General features: G+C 47.4%; 1 protein-coding gene across 1 annotated transcript in view; it reads right to left on the bottom strand.

The window, feature by feature from the left end:
- RYBP (RING1 and YY1 binding protein) overlaps nucleotides 1-9,022 on the bottom strand; it is a 118,002-nt gene extending 108,980 nt beyond the window's left edge. The window contains exon 1 of the mRNA XM_082266115.1: nucleotides 8,813-9,022. Coding sequence (XP_082122241.1) covers nucleotides 8,813-8,844 — 32 coding nt within the window. The 5' untranslated portion in view covers nucleotides 8,845-9,022. The remainder of the gene's footprint in view (nucleotides 1-8,812) is intronic.
- Nucleotides 9,023-17,441: the final 8,419 nt, after the last annotated feature.

Genomic DNA, 17,441 nt, shown 5'->3' with positions numbered 1-17,441 from the left:
TATCCAGCCAAGCAGTCCCTTGCACTACATAGCTGATGGCAGACCTAAAGGCGATTATACAATCAGATTGTATAATGTATGGCCAGCCTAAGACTTTACAAACCACACGGCTGTTCCCAGTCAGTGACTCACAAGAATGGCAGCCCCAGAGTCTGCAGCTTTAAAAGCGATTCCACAATGGCGGCTCCCGTATTTCCTCACTTTAAGCGTTCACTCGTCCCACTGACTCATGCATTCCGGAGAGCAGACACGTCCCTTCATCAAACAACGGCACACACAAACCAAACTGAAATGCCTTCCAAATACCACGCTGCTTTATTTACACAGCTTTTAATTACACTCGTGTGCAAATACATACAATGCCGGCAATGCAGAAAATATTCTATTGTTTGGGGAAAAAAACATTCACAACAACTGACTTCCTGTCTAGTCTTCCCATACAGAAATTATATATATATTTTTTTTTTTTTTTTTAAATGAGTGCAGCTGGTCCAGTTTTGGATAATCTGAGTCCCCCATATAATAAAGTTTTATTACCTGTTGATCCTGCCATCAGAGCAGATACTTTTCCACTAACAGGGTGACAAAGTTGTATGTTCTGCCATCAAAATCACACAGCAGTGTTGTCACCCTGTGGACAAGGTCGTTTTCAAAGCGGTTGATGGATTTCGGGCCCATTCACACTAGGGTTTGGGGAGGGCATTAAAACCCTGCGTTTGAGCCCCCAGCCGCTCCCCTTTAGCTGCAGAGGCAGCAGCTGAGGGTATACACATGCTGGAGCAACAACGCTTTGCTTCTGGGCAGGAAGTTTACCCCTTGTTGCTGCTGCTGAGCACTACCGCCTGCAATCCATTAAAAAGAATAGGGCTGCTCTGCAAGTGCCCCACAACTGCGTGCAATGCAGTACATTATTGTGGGGTCCAAGCAGGCGAAAATCCGCCTCCTCACCACCTGTGAAAACCTCTGAAAAGCGATCCCAGCATGGATTGCTTTTCATAGGTACAGCAGGCCCTGCCGCATATGTGAACAAGCTCTTAAAAGGTTGTAAACCTCAGACATAAATTATGAACAAAGCATATCCCTCTATAGCAGTGATGATGAACATTGGCACCCCAGATACTTTGGAACTACATTTCCCATGATGCTCAACCACACTGCAGAGTGCACGAGCATCATGGGAAATGTAGTTCCAAAACTCCTGGGGTGCCAAGGTTCGCCATCACTGCTCTATAGTGTGTATTTGTCTTAATTAGGAGCACTAATTGTCATTTCTGACTGCTGCCTCATTCCTCTGCTAGCAGCATGAATCACTTCTGACAAGTTTTCCTGACACCAAGACAAAAAATAAGGTGACCAGGGAGGGAGCTCCAGCACACAGCCTGTGATTGACAGCCTCAGCTCTGAGCAAGGGGGGATGTTCAAAGTCGCATGACAAGTCGCACAAGTGTGAATTGGGTGTAAGTAAGAAACAAACCAAATCAAGACCATCTAAAACGTTCTGGGCAGTTACAGCAACAGGTTCTATTTTAGGACAAAGATTCAAATTCTATGAATAGTGTATTGGGATTGGACTGTCCCCTTCTACATTGTAAAGCGGTGCACAAACTGTTGGCGCGATATAAACCCTTTATAAATGATAATAATAATAATAATAATAACTGTTGTAGGCACCCCGGCAGTTTTACATGGTTTGTCCCAACCTCTGTACCAGTCACTTTTGTTGGAACGGGAAATAAAATAATGATGGATTTACTGGCAAGATCAGCAGATAATAAAACAATGATACAGAAGGGACTCAGAAAACCAAAAACTGCCATTTTTAATGCAGGACGGACTTCATCAGATTTATCATTTTTTCCTTAAAAAAAATGGCAGTTGCTGTAAGAAGGAGGACGCAGAAGACAAACATTGCTGGTGAGAGATTCCATACAGGTCATTCCTAGTATTGCAGAGTTCCACTATAAAAGATACCTTGGAGTAACAGAATTCCGGAGGCTTTTATTGCAGATAAAACGACTAACCTGCCCATCATGCTTGGCTTCAGTGATCCTTAAAGCAGAACTCTGGCAAAAAGAAAATTCCTTCTTTGGGGCTTGTTTACAATTGCACTTGCCCTCTGAAAAGCGCTCCAGAGGATCGCATTCATAGGACATGTGACAGACGATGAAGAGGGATGATGTCACCTCCTCACTGCCCGTTTTAACCCCCGCATCACTATGCCACTTGAAATGGGGATGAGGTGTATTCCCCATATGGATGCCTTTGCAGCTTAGGGGGGGATTGGTAAAAGCGTGGCTTAACTGCCTGTTTTTACCGCCCTCCAACCACAAGTGTAAACAAAGCTTTGCAAGGGTTAAATACTCAATTTACCAGTAAAAAGACTTTCCCTCATCCACACTCCTCCAGCAGTGGGCGCTCCTCTAATCCCCCTCCAGCTTGTAGGCGGTCCCTCTGTGCTCTCATGTACAACGCAGGGCTAGTTGGCCTGGCATTGTATTTGATGAGGTCAGCATGTCTGTGACCATGGGAGTGCCTTGGAGAAGAGGTGGCGGGAGCCAATCACAGGGAGCGCCTTGGAGAAGAGGTGGCAGGAGCCAATCACATAGCATGGAAGGAGCCTGCGGGATCAGATGAATAAGGTGAACATTTAACCCTTGCAGTGTCAGGGGGAGCCCCACTGCAAGGGAGGATTTTTCTTTTCCTGGGAATTCAGCTTTAAAGTGGTTGTAAACCTCAGGTATGGAATATGAACAAAGCATATCCCTCTATAGTGTGTAGTTGCCTCAATCCAGAGCACAAAGGCCCCTTTCACCCGGGTGATCAGATCCAATCCACCTGTCAGTTTTTCAGGCAGACCTGATCGGATGCTCCATGCATCCCTATGGGGCAGCGGGTGTCAGTGGAGACATGTCCACTGACACCCGCTGCTATCCGATCCGACCCTGTCCATGAAATTCGGATGGATGGAAACCCTATTTTCCATCCGTCTGGAGGATCGGATCGGATGAGAACAGACAGGCGATTCGTTCTCATCCAATCTCCCATAGAGGACAGCGGGGATCTGACAGCTCGGTCTCCGCGCACAGAGCAGAGACAGTGCTGTCATCCGCCTGCTCAGCAGGGATTGGCGGATCGATTCCCCCTGAGCAGAATGGACTGGGGCCTAAGAGTTATTTGTCTGCTACTTCCTTCCTCCACAATCAGCATTAATCACTTCTGACAAGTTTTCCTGACACCAAGAGAACAATGGTGACAGGGGAGGGAGCTCCAGCTGATTGACAGCCTCAGCTCTATTCCTGTGTGCTGTGTGAAGGGTGGGGGTGTGTCCCTTCCCTCCAATCGGCTCTCCTAACTGATGTAACTTCAGCTCTCCGCCCCCTGCTTTTCAGAGCTGAGAGATCCTGTGCAAAGTCTGCACTCTGAATGGATGCAGAGAAGAGAAGACTGCAGATAAAGAGATACAACTTATGCAGGATTGATTTCCTCTCATGTGTATCACCTGAGGCCACTCACTGCACTGGGAACATGGAAGAGTTTACAACCACTTTAAAGGTCCATTGGAGCCAAGCATGACAGCCAGGTAACTGCCATTTCCAGAAGGAATGGCCAGCAAGGGCAGCCTCTATAATTCCCTCATTCCAGGACTTGGAACAAGAACAGAAATAGAATTCGGATGTGTTTACAGCATGCCGGTTACAGGTCTGTGACTCACAAATGTACTAATGTCAAACAGCCAGGAAACAAGCATTAAAGGATCACATCGACTGCAGCCCTTTCTCTAATTGCAGGGTTAAACCTAAGATGAAGATGTGTAACAAACACAGGACACCAGCAATGGTATATGAATGTCAAATATCTAAAAAGGGGGGGGGGGGAAAATCAGGAACTTCTACTGACAGGGAACCACAAGAAAACCATTTCCTATTTTCCAGAAATGCCAGTTGCCTGGCTCACTGATGCAGAACCAGTTCTCAGACATGGATCCCGATCAGATTACTCGTTCTGGGTCAGTGAAATATTGGTGCCGGAGAGACAGAACAGGGAGGATATCAGCATTGCAGAGGAATGGCACAGCAGACAAACCCAACATGGTGACCACACACTATACAATCTGATTGTACAATCTTCTATAAAAAACTTTGTAGTATGAGAATCTGCCATACTGACTGGATAGATGAGGGAGGTCCTTATATTACAGCGAAGGCTGGCTGTCAGGATATATTGAGGTGACCTTAAAGAGGAGCTCCAGACTCCAAGAAAAAAAAATTAAAGTCAGAAGTTACAAATACTGTAGCTGCAGACTTTCAATATAAGGAGACTTCCCTGTCCAGGGATCCAGCGCTGTCCTCACCTGAGCCGATTCTATAATCAGCTTTGGGTGAAGGCGCGGGCATCCTTATAATGGGTTATCCTACTTTGCATGCCCCTTGTCAATGGTCCAGCCATCTTCTGGAACTTCCAAAGAAACCCAACACAATTCTCCTGCCCTTAAAGGTCGGCCCCAAAGAGGTTATACTCTAGGACAGTGATGGCGAACCTTCGCACCCCAGATGTTTCACATTTCCCATAATGCCGTGCACTCTGCAGTGTAGCTGAGCATCATGGGAAACGTAGTTCCAAAACATCTGGGGTGCCAAGATTTGCCATCACTGCTCTAGGATCTCCGTCCAGGCTGAATCAAATAAATGCCACCTTGCCGTCCTCACAAGACTAGCGATGTCTGAGCAACTGGATAGGAGAAATGGACGGAGGGCGCACCGGCCTAGTGCATTATCCCTGGTAAAAATATTTTATTTTATATAAGAAAGGTACTCAAACAAATCTTTGATACGGGCATATCACAATGGAGTGGCTGTAGTGCCCACAGTATCACTTCATAGATGAAAAAAAATGTCCACATAAACTGGCTGACGTGTTTCGAGGTTCTGCCTCTTCTTCAGTGCTAACTCTCTGAAGAGGCAGGGCCTCGAAATGCGTCAGCCAGTTTTTGTGGACTTTTTCATCCATGATGTGATACTGTGGGCACTACAGCCACTCCATTGTGATATGCCTGCATCAAGCATTTGTTTGTGAGTACCTTCAATAAAATATCTTTTTACCAAGGATAATGCACTAGGCCGGTGCACCCTCCTTCCATTTCTCCTATCCGGTCTTCTGGAACCGGTCATGTGTCTCGGGAGACTGCGGGGGAGGGGGGGGGGCAAACTTATGGCTCGGTTTGACGCAGCAAACTAAGCCAGAAGCGGGAGAGGGTACCTGTCACTTCCCTCCTCCCCGCCAAAATGTGGCAGTGGAGGGGGCGCAAACAAGTGGAGCTTCGCTCTTTGGGTGGAGCTCTGCTTTAAGTTAGCCCATGCATGCGTCATTCACAAACCGATGACCCAGCTCCCCCATCTACACACTTGATACGGACGGGGGAATCACTCCCCCTGCTGAGCGATTGTATTATGACAGCGGGGAGACTTCCCTACAGCCAGAATACACTGATCAGTGCTGCAGATTATAACCGGCGGCACTGATTGATCAGGAAAAGCCCAACAGATTGGTTGTGCAGGAGTGGATAGGTAGACCGACTTCTGTACAACCAACCTGCCTATACATAGATCAAAATTCAGACATTTTTATAGCCAGCTTAAAGCTCGCATACACTTAACAATCTGATCACTCAATCATACAATCAACTTCTGATTTACCAAAACTATGCAAACCCAATCTATCCAATCAGTCAACATTCAGCCTGGCAGGCCCTTGTACTACAAAGCTGTTGGCAAAACTACAGGAAATCGTACAATCATATTGTAACATACAAGGTAAAGCCTGGCACACACACCAATAGTTTTTTCTTCGTCCAACGCAACAACTGACAGCTCTGGTTGGAGCCACTGTACTAACGATTCGATGTTAGTACAGCAATCTCCCCAGCTGTTCTATGGTGCTCTGCCCCCCCCCCCCCCCCCCCAGAACAGCAATCTCAGCCAATCGGGAGCCGGTCAGCTGCTGGTTTTCCAGCATGCATGTCCGACAGAAGCCTTAGAGACGGGCCGAATGTCAGCCAGTTTTACTGAACCGGCCAATGTCGTCTGAAATCCGGACTGTGTGTAGGCTTTAGGAGGAACTACTCTATAATCTGATTGTACAATCTCCTTTAGATCTGCCATCAGCTATGTAGTAGAAGGGTCTATTTGACTGGATACACATTAAATGGCGTGTCCCCCTATAACATGCTTTCGGTAACTCTAAATAGTGGACACACACATTACAATAATGAATTATATCCAATCAATTTCTATCTAAACGGATAGACCCTTGTACTACATAGGGGATGTTGGATCTTAAGGAGGTTGTCAAGTTTATGGTTAGCCTGATAGATATTGTATAACCAAATTGTATAGTTGGATTACAGGTTATTGTACAACCAGACTGCATAATGAATGGTTAGCTTTAAGGATATTGTACAACCCGATTGTATAGTGCATGGTTAGCTTAAAGAATATTGTACAACCAGACTGCATAGGGCATGGTTAGTTTAAAGGATATCGTACAACCAGATTGTATAGTGCATATGGTTAGCTAAAAGAATATTGTACAACCAGACTGCATAGGGCATGGTTAGTTTAAAGGATATGGTACAACCAGATTATATAGTCCATGGTTAGCTTAAAGGATATCGTACAACCAGATTGTATAGTGTATATGGTTAGCTAAAAGAATATTGTACAACCAGATTGTATAGTGCATGGTTAGCTTAAAGCAGGGGTGTCCAAACTATGGCCCTCCAGCTGTTCAGGAACTACAATCCCAATGAGGCATTGTAACTCTCTGACATTCACAGACATGACTAGGCATGATGGGAATTGTAGTTCCTGAAGAGCTGGAGGGCCATAGTTTGGACATAGCTGGCTTAAAGGAGATCGTACAACCAGATTGTATAGTGCATGGTTAGCTTAAAGGATATCGTACAACTAGATTGTATAGCGCATGGTTAGCTTAAAGAATATTATACAAGACTGCATAACAAGCTTAAAGGCTATTGCACAACCAGATTGTATAGTGCATGGTTAGCTTAAAGGACATTGTACAACCAGATTGTATAGTTAGCTTAAAGAATATTGTACAAGACTGCATAGCAAGCTTACAGGATATTGCACAACTAGATGGTATAGTGTATGATTAGCCTAATGGATATCGTACAACCAGACTGTATAGTAAATGGTTAGATCAAAGGATATTGCACAACCAGATGGTATATATAGTAAGCTTAAAGGATATTGTACAATCAGATTGTAGAGTGTATGGGCAGCTTCATATGGCAGAGACCATAAGTCAATCGCCAACTCGCAAACGTCTCTAAACACCGAACGCCTGGCTTCCTGGGCAGACAATCGCCAACGTCTCTAAACACCGAACGCCTGGCTTCCTGGGCATTCTCACATTCGCCAACGCCATCCCTCCTGACTTTCCCCACACACTAACTTTTTTCATTTCCTCGCTCCCTCCCCACCGAACCCAACAAGAAAATGCCCGAGCGAACGCGCGGTGCAGCCTGTCAATTCGGCGACTGCAGGGGGCACTAGGCAGCAACGGTACCTCCGATTAAATTTGCTGCCCTTCAAATTAACCTTACGTGACCACGGGGAGCATCGCACACTAGGGAAAAAAAGAAAAAACCCTCCGGGCCGGGAGGAGTTAAAGAGCACGGAACGTCAAAAAGGAGACGAGCGAGGGAAAAAAAAAAAAAAGGAAAACGCTCGTCCATGGCGCCTGATGCCAGGCGAACGTCTCTGCCCTCACCTCCCACCGCTCTCATGCCAGTGCCCTAATTGTCAGCGGAGACCGCCGTCGCAAAAGAGGACGGATCGACCCCCCGTTTTCCCATCTCAGCCCCCCCCGCAGATGGGCAAGGTTAACCCTTTCCTGTCTCATGGAACCCCCCCCTTTTCCAAGGTGAGATCAGGAAGGGGTTAATGAGAAAAAAAAAAAGACAACACACCCCACTGTGAAAATAACACAAAAGACAAAAGCAGCCATGGCGAGCCTTTCCATAGAAGACATTCCAACCACCCACCGCCGCCGTCTACCGATCCCTTCCAGAGCACCCCCCCTCACCCCCCACCTTGCTTACCTAGCAATAAAAGGAATAATGGGGGGGGGGGGGCACTATGATCATTTATTTGGATTTTTTTCGGGGCAGTGGAGGCGTTGCGCTCTCCTCTCCACCCTGCTCCTCGCCTTTTTCTCCTCTCCTCTCTCTCTCTCCTGGTAAATATTCTCTTTGTCTGAGGCTCAGTGCAGGGAGTGTGTTCTGTGTCTGAAAGGCTCAGCCGCCATAGCACAGCAATGCCCTGGCGCACTTCCCCTCGCCTCCCTATACATCATATATACATTAGGAGACGCACGGCAGGCGATCGCCGCGCAATGACAGCACCCCCCACCCCCAACCTATCCCTGGATCAGGCTTGGTCTACCCCCATTGTCTGTGATTGGGGTCTCATTTAAAGGGATTGTTGCAAAGAAGAAGGGGGGGTATTGGCATGCATGGTGCAGGCGCATGCATGGGGGATGGGGGGGGGTGCCTGCATCTGGTTGCACAGGGCAAAGATCATATGCAATGCATTGACAGGGGCCCTTTAAATGGGGGGGGGGGGGGCATGATGGCTCCAAGTAGGACATAAACAAGACATACACAGGGAGGGGGCTGATTCTGCAAGGGCATTGGCAAAACAAGCAAAGAGGGAGGGGGGATTTAAATGTCCATCTGGTTGCATATAAATAAATACCCCCCCCCCCACCCATCCCCCCCTCTGCACTGTACCTGGTCGGGCTCTTCTTGTCGCCCATAATCATGAATGTAAAATCCACGCCTGGTGCACCCTCCCCCCTTTTCCTGGTGATGTGCAAAGGGGGACCCCCCCAAAACACCTAGAGAGACCGGGAGGATGAGGGGGGAGGCGGAGAGGGGGGGGCGGCCCGCTGGCGGGTACGGTTGCCGGTGGATGGACGGAGCCCGGGGGGGGTTGGGAAGAAGAAGGGGAGGGGGGGTGAAGTCCGGGATCAGCCGTGCTCTCTCCTCCGCCGATCCGCTGCCAGACTGCACACAACCAGTCACTCGGGGACGGAAGGAAGGGCGGGGACACGGCCGACGTGACGTCACGGGGAGCGGGCAGCCAATGGCGGAGCGAGGGGGCTTTAAAAGTCCAGCGCTGGGGCAAGTGGGGAAGGTGAGAGGAGCGGGGCTGGAGGGATCAGGGGGGTGTATGGGCTAAGGGGGGATACAAGGGCTCAAGAGGGTATAGAGAATAGAGGGGGACACATGGAGTGGGGTTGTATAGATTAGGGGGGTGCATGGACTGGGGAGGGCTCTGCATTGACTACAGGGGAGGGTGCAAGGGCTCAGGGGGGTGTATAGACTAGGGTGGGGGCATGGATTAGGGGGGATGTATAGACTGGGGGGGGGGGGGGTGCATGGCTTGGAGAGGGCTCTGTATTGACTAGAGGTGGAGGTGCATAGACTGGGTGGGGGGAGGGGGGTAGCTCGGATTGGGGGGGGGGGGGTTCTACATTGACTAGAGGGGGAGGGTGCTTGGACTGGGGGGGAGGGTGCAAGGGCTGAGGGGGATTCAAGGGCTCAGGGGGGTGCAAGGGCTGAGGTGGGGGTGCATGGATTGGGGAGGGCTCTACATTGACTAGAGGGGAAGGGTGCAAAGACTGAGGGGGTGCTTGGAATTTGGGGGGGGGGTGCAAGGACTCAGGAGGATGTATAGATTAGAGGGGGATGCAATGTCTCTAGTGGTGCATGGACTAGAGGGGGGTGCAAGGGCTCAGGGGGATGCATAGACTAGAGAGGGATGCAATGTCTCTAGTGGTGCATGGACTAGAGGGGGGTGCAAGGGCTCAGGGGGGTGCATGGACTAGAGAGGGATGCAAGGGCTCAGGGGGGTGTATAGACTAGGGGGGAGGGTGCAAGGAGTGAGGGGGGGGGGTGCATGGATTGGGGAGAGCTCTGCATTGAATAGAGGGGGAGGGTGCAAAGACTGAGGGGGGTGCTTGGAATTGGGGGGGGGGGTGCAAGGGCTGAGGGGGATGCAAGGACCAGAGTGGGGGGGTGGACTAGAGGGGGATGCAAGGGCAGAGGAGGGTGTATAGACTAGAGGGGGATGTAAGGGCTCTGGGGGTGCATGGACTAGAGGGGGATGCATGGGCTGAGAAGGGATTTGCATGGACTAGAGGGGGTAGGTGCAGGGGCTGAGTGGGATGCATGAGGGTTGCATGGACTAGAGGGGGATGCAAGGGCTCAGGGGGGTGCATGGGCTGAGGGTCACCATCACCCATGCAGGGATGAATCAGCTGCTGCAGCACCCCCTTCTTTTTTTTTTTTTTTTTTTGGATAGGTATAATGCATATATATATATATATATATATATATATATATATATATATATATATATATATATATGTAAACCCAAGAACAAAAATGGAGAGTATTGCAACTTTGATGTGGTGGCTGCCTTAGTTTTAATTTTTCTCACTTTTTCCCCCCTCTATTTTAACCTGGTAAAACTGCCATCAACACACTACTAGTCCCAGGGTGCCAACAGTGCTGAATAGCATTGTCACCCTAGGACAGAGAGTGTGTTAGGAGTACAAAACACTGGGAAAGGACTACATAACACCTCCCTCTCTTCTCCATAATGGGACGGTGTCTTCTCAGAGAGAGCAGGGAACGATGCTAACAGGAAATTATCTTATCAGTTCAAAAGATTTATACTATTTCATATATATATATATATATATCTTTGCTCTTGTTGAACAGATATAATAAAGCACTTTTAATGGGATATTTCAGAGAGCAAAAAGGATTGAATAAGGGAAAAGCATTGTTAGAGTTTATATACGCTTTAGGGTGGCCACACGTATCAATATAAACATTTAATTGATACAGGAGATGGTCAGAGATTGGAGACATGTTACAGGAGATGGTCAGAGACTGGAGACATGTTACAGGAGATGGTCAGAGACTGGAGACATGTTACAGGAGATGGTCAGAGACTGGAGACATGTTACAGGAGATGGTCAGATATTGGAGACATGTTACAGGAGATGGTCAGAGACTGGAGACATGTTACAGGAGATGGTCAGAGACTGGAGACATGTTACAGGAGATGGTCAGAGACTGGAGACATGTTACAGGAGATGGTCAGAGATTGAAGACATGTTACAGGATATAGTCAGAGATTGGAGACATGTTATGCCCCGTACACACGTGCAGATTGTCGGCCGAAAAGATTCGGCCGACGACCGATCGGCCGATTTTCGGCTTGTTAGTATGATGCTTCCGACAGCGCACTTTCAGCCAAAAAGAATCTGTCGTGCAAGCACAAAATTTTTGTATGCCGACACCAGAGCGGCCGATTGTTCGCCAGTCAGTACAGAATTCGGCCGACAGACAGCAGATTTGCAAGACTGGGCATGCTCAGAAAAGAAAAAACACAGGGAAAGTTAACCATCACATGACATCACTTCTGCAGTCGGCGGACAAAATTCTTGTGCAGTCTTTTGCACTTTTCAACAGACACGACAGCCCGGGGACAAAAGACGGCCGATCGTTCGGCCGACGATCTGCACGTGTGTATGAGGCATTACAGGATATAGTCAGAGATTGGAGACATGTTACAGGAGATGGTCAGAGACGAAACATGTTACAGGAGATGGTCAGAGACTGGAGACATGTTACAGGAGATGGTCAGAGACTGGAGACATGTTACAGGATATAGTCAGAGATTGGAGAGGTTACAGGAGATGGTCAGAGATTGGAGACATGTTACAGGAGATGGTCGGAGACTGGAGACATGTTACAGGAGATGGTCAGAGACTGGAGACATGTTACAGGAGATGGTCGGAGACTGGAGACATGTTACAGGAGATGGTCAGAGACTGGAGACATGTTACAGGAGATGGTCAGAGATTGGAGACATGTTACAGGAGATGGTCAGAGACTGGAGACATGTTACAGGAGATGGTCAGAGATTGGAGACATGTTACAGGAGATGGTCGGAGACTGGAGACATGTTACAGGAGATGGTCAGAGACTGGAGACATGTTACAGGAGATGGTCAGAGATTGCAGACATGTTACAGGAGATGGTCAGAGACTGGAGACATGTTACAGGAGATGGTCAGAGACTGGAGACATGTTACATGAGATGGTCAGATATTGGAGACATGTTATAGGAGATGGTCAGAGATTGCAGACATGTTACAGGAGATGGTCAGAGACTGCAAACATGTTACAGGAGATGGTCAGAGATTGGAGACATGTTACAGGAGATGGTCAGAGATTGGAGATATGTTACAGGAGATGGTCGGAGACTGGAGACATGTTACAGGAGATGGTCAGAGACTGGAGACATGTTACAGGATATAGTCAGAGATTGAAGACATGTTACAGGAGATGGTCAAAGATTGAAGACATGTTACAGGAGATGGTCAGAGATTGAAGACATGTTACAGGAGATGGTCGGAGACTGGAGACATGTTACAGGAGATGGTCAGATATTGGAGACATGTTACAGGAGATGGTCAGAGACTGGAGACATGTTACAGGAGATGGTCAGAGACTGGAGACATGTTACAGGAGATGGTCAGAGATTGGAGACATGTTACAGGAGATGGTCAGAGACTGGAGACATGTTACAGGAGATGGTCAGAGATTGGAGACATGTTACAGGAGATGGTCGGAGACTGGAGACATGTTACAGGAGATGGTCAGAGACTGGAGACATGTTACAGGAGATGGTCAGAGATTGCAGACATGTTACAGGAGATGGTCAGAGACTGGAGACATGTTACAGGAGATGGTCAGAGACTGGAGACATGTTACATGAGATGGTCAGATATTGGAGACATGTTATAGGAGATGGTCAGAGATTGCAGACATGTTACAGGAGATGGTCAGAGACTGCAGACATGTTACAGGAGATGGTCAGAGATTGGAGACATGTTACAGGAGATGGTCAGAGATTGGAGATATGTTACAGGAGATGGTCGGAGACTGGAGACATGTTACAGGAGATGGTCAGAGACTGGAGACATGTTACAGGATATAGTCAGAGATTGAAGACATGTTACAGGAGATGGTCAAAGATTGAAGACATGTTACAGGAGATGGTCAGAGATTGAAGACATGTTACAGGAGATGGTCGGAGACTGGAGACATGTTACAGGAGATGGTCAGAGATTGGAGACATGTTACAGGAGATGGTCGGAGACTGGAGACATGTTACAGGAGATGGTCAGAGACTGGAGACATGTTACAGGAGATGGTCAGAGATTGGAGACATGTTACAGGAGATGGTCAGAGACTGGAGACATGTTACAGGAGATGGTCAGAGATTGGAGACATGTTACAGGAGATGGTCGGAGACTGGAGACATGTTACAGGAGATGGTCAGAGACTGGAGACATGTTACAGGAGATGGTCAGAGATTGCAGACATGTTACAGGAGATGGTCAGAGACTGGAGACATGTTACAGGAGATGGTCAGAGACTGGAGACATGTTACATGAGATGGTCAGATATTGGAGACATGTTATAGGAGATGGTCAGAGATTGCAGACATGTTACAGGAGATGGTCAGATATTGGAGACATGTTACAGGAGATGGTCAGAGATTGGAGACATGTTACAGGAGATGGTCAGAGACTGGAGACATGTTACAGGAGATGGTCAGAGATTGGAGACATGTTACAGGAGATGGTCAGAGATTGGAGACATGTTACAGGAGATGGTCAGAGACTGGAGACATGTTACAGGAGATGGTCAGAGATTGGAGACATGTTACAGGAGATGGTCAGAGACTGGAGACATGTTACAGGAGATGGTCAGAGATTGCAGACATGTTACAGGAGATGGTCAGAGACTGGAGACATGTTACAGGAGATGGTCAGAGACTGGAGACATGTTACAGGAGATGGTCAGATATTGGAGACATGTTACAGGAGATGGTCAGAGACTGGAGACATGTTACAGGAGATGGTCAGAGACTGGAGACATGCGGCAGGAAATTGTCATAGATTAGGGATATGCTGCATGGAATGGTCAGACACTGGAGACATGTTGCAGGAAATGGTCAGAGACTGGGGACATGTTGCAGGAGATGGTCAGAGACTGGAGACATGTTACAGGAGATGGTCGGAGACTGGAGACATGTTGCAGGAGATGGTCAGAGACTGGGGACATTCTACAGGAGATAGATACCAGAAATCCTTTACCTGCTGAAGGCTTGGCTTGAAAAAAAAAAAAAATGAAATCTGTACATTTTAAAGATTCCATCCAGGCCAAATGCATATATGGAAGCTGTTTACCTGTAAAAGGATTTGTATTTCTGTCCATCCATTCCTGAGATTTACACAGCTCTGTCGCAAAGTTCTGTCTGTCAGGAAAGAAGATCCAAATTTAATCTGTTGTAGTTAAAACAATAACAAACCCTCCAATCTTTTACAGGAAGCTGTTGCCTTAGTCTCTGTTTGATCGGCAGTTGCCATGGTGCTTCAAATGTGATCAGTTATGACACCAGCCACTTGATGTAATACAAGAAAAACAAAACTGTACTATGGTGTACAATTAGAGCAGCACCTCAAAAGTGAGATATACACCAATAACAGTATATAATTATAAGTTGCGCTATATGCAGAAATTAACCACTTCAATACAGGGCACTTTCACCCCCTTCCTGCCCAGGCCAATTTTCAGCTTTTAGCGCTGTTGCATTTTGAATGACAATTGCACGGTCACGCAACACTGTACATAAACAAATGTATGTCTTTTTTTCCCCACAAATAGAGCTTTCTTTTGCTGGCATTTGATCACCGCAAGGTTTTTTCTTTTTTGGTAAACAAATAAAAAAAGACCGAAAAGATTGGAAAAAAAAAAGTTTTTTTGTTTGTTATAAAATTTTGTAAATAAATACGTTTTTTCCTGCACAACGAGCACTGATGAGGCCGTACTGACAGGCACTGATGGGGTGGCACTGATGATGAGGGACTAATATGCAGCACTGATATGTGGCACTGATAGGTAGCACTGATATGCAGCATTGATGGGCACTGATAGATAGCAATGTTGGGCACTGAATTGATAGATGGCAATGATGGGCAGCACTGATGAGGAGGGCACTGACAGGCTCCCTGAGCACTGATTGGCATCCCTGGTGGCCATGGGTGGGTAATCCCTGGTGGCTCTAGTGGCATCCCCCAAGGGTCTGCAATGGTGATCAATGCTCTGATTACCAGCACAGCCCCCCCCCCCCCCCCATCAAGAGAAAGCCGATCAACGGCACTTCCTATTTACTATGTGATCAGCTGTGATTGCACACAGCTGGTCACATGGTAAAGAGACACTCTGACACACCGCATCACCAATCGCCACTCTGCGCGCCCTATCCTGTAAACACGTATATCTCCAACCATGTAATTTACACTTGGATTTCCCCCATGAAAAATCTTCCACCACCAACTGGGATGTCCACCAACAAGACAGGGTGACCTGCTTTCCAGAAATATAGACCTCAATGGGTCCACAGCGCTTAGGGTTAAAACCCAACCAAGGCCTTTATCTTCAAAGGAACATAAGGACTCTCCTCTGTATACCTCCAACCATTAATCCAGCTTTGCAGCTATTCGAAGGGTGGCACTCCCCATAAACATAACAAAAGATTTGCCACAGTGTAAAAACGTAAGATGATTTATTATCAAAGTATAAAATATTTCACTTACAACAGCGCAGTGATTAAGAGCATAAAATGAAGCCTGTCGACTAAAGCAGCATCTCCTGTCCTTGCAGGATCTTACAGAGTGCGGTGACGTCAGCACGACGCTAAATCCGACGCGTTTCGTCACAGATGACGTCATCCTGGGGCATGGGTGGCATGCTGACTCACCGCTTTAAATATCAAACATCACAGTGACCACACCTCAGTCTGAGCCCTAAGCAGTCACTTTGTACAAGGACTGCAAGAGGGTAATGCCAGGTCAGATTTAGGTACTTACACTGCTTGTATTTAACATAATCATTTTAGTAGTGTATTATTGAGCACGGCACTGACTTAATTTGTGCCTTTTATATCCAGGATTGTGCCCAGTTTAGTTGCAGCTTTTTGACGCCCCCCTGCCACAGTAAGCTCAAATACTGTAATTCACCAAACCAAAAGCGGAAACATTTGAAAACTGTAAAATCTTTGGCTGGTATCCCTGTTACAATGGCATTGGGAACCCACCCATAATCCACCCAACAGGAAGCGGAAATCCCCATTACCATGGCAACTCACCCGCGATTCACCAAACCAGAAGGGGAAACGTTTAAAAACCTGTACAATATCTGACTGGTATCCCCGTTACCATGGCAACCCCACCTAATCCACCAAACAGGAAGCGGGAACATTCAAGAGCCTCTATGATTGCCAGCGGGCATCCCTGTTAGCATGGCAACCCATCCACATCTCACCAAACCAAAAGCGGAAACATTTAAAGTCCTGTACAATCACTGGCGGGTATCCCCCTTACCATGGCAACCCACTCTTACTCCACCAAACAGGAAGTGGAAATATTCAAAAATCACTAAGATTTCCAGCAGGCATCCCTAATACCATGGAAACCCACCAGCGGTTCACCAAACCAGAAGCGGAAACATTTAAAAATCTACAATTTCCGGCTGGTATCCATGTTACCATGGCAACCCCCCTTAATCCACCAAACAGGAAGCGGGAACATTCAAAAGCCGCTAGGATTTCCAGCAGGCATACCCTTTCCTGTGGCAACCCACCCATAAGCCATGAAACAAGAAGAGGAAACATTTAAAAGCCGCCATGATTTCCAGCAGGCCTCTATGTTACCGCTGCAATCCAGCAGCACTCCACCAGAGTTTTGGAAACTTTTAAAGCCACCTTCCGGCGGCTTTCCCCGTTACCATGCCAGCTTGCCCAAAATCCTCCAAACAAAAAGCGTAAACATTCAAAAGTCAAGGCCATCTCCGGCGGGTGTCCCCTCTACCGTAGCAACCCACCCATAATCCAGCATTATTTCTCCACTTCTAGTTGGGTGAGTGGGTTGCCACAGTAATGGTAATGTCCACCGTAGATCATAATAAACTCTTTTGAATGTTGCCGGTGATCTTGTTATATTGTGTCCCATGGACACTCTGGCCTAAGTGCTACCCCCTACATTGTCTCCGTGAGTGCTGTTTAAGGTAGCCACCTCATCTGGCCTCTTGGGAAGCATGGCCCTGTTTAGCGGAAGTAAACCCAACTATGATTTCCAGTGGGCATCCCCATTACCGTGGCAACCCACCCGTAGTTCACCAAACCAGCAGTGAAAACATTTAAAAACCTGTACAATCTCCAGCTTGTATCCCCGTTACCATGGCAACCCACACTAATTCACCAAAACGGG

The sequence above is a fragment of the Pelophylax lessonae genome, assembly GCF_965119305.1.
Source record: "Pelophylax lessonae genome assembly, chromosome: 8".
NCBI lineage: Eukaryota > Metazoa > Chordata > Amphibia > Anura > Ranidae > Pelophylax > Pelophylax lessonae.
This window is presented reverse-complemented; position numbering and strand designations above follow the sequence as displayed.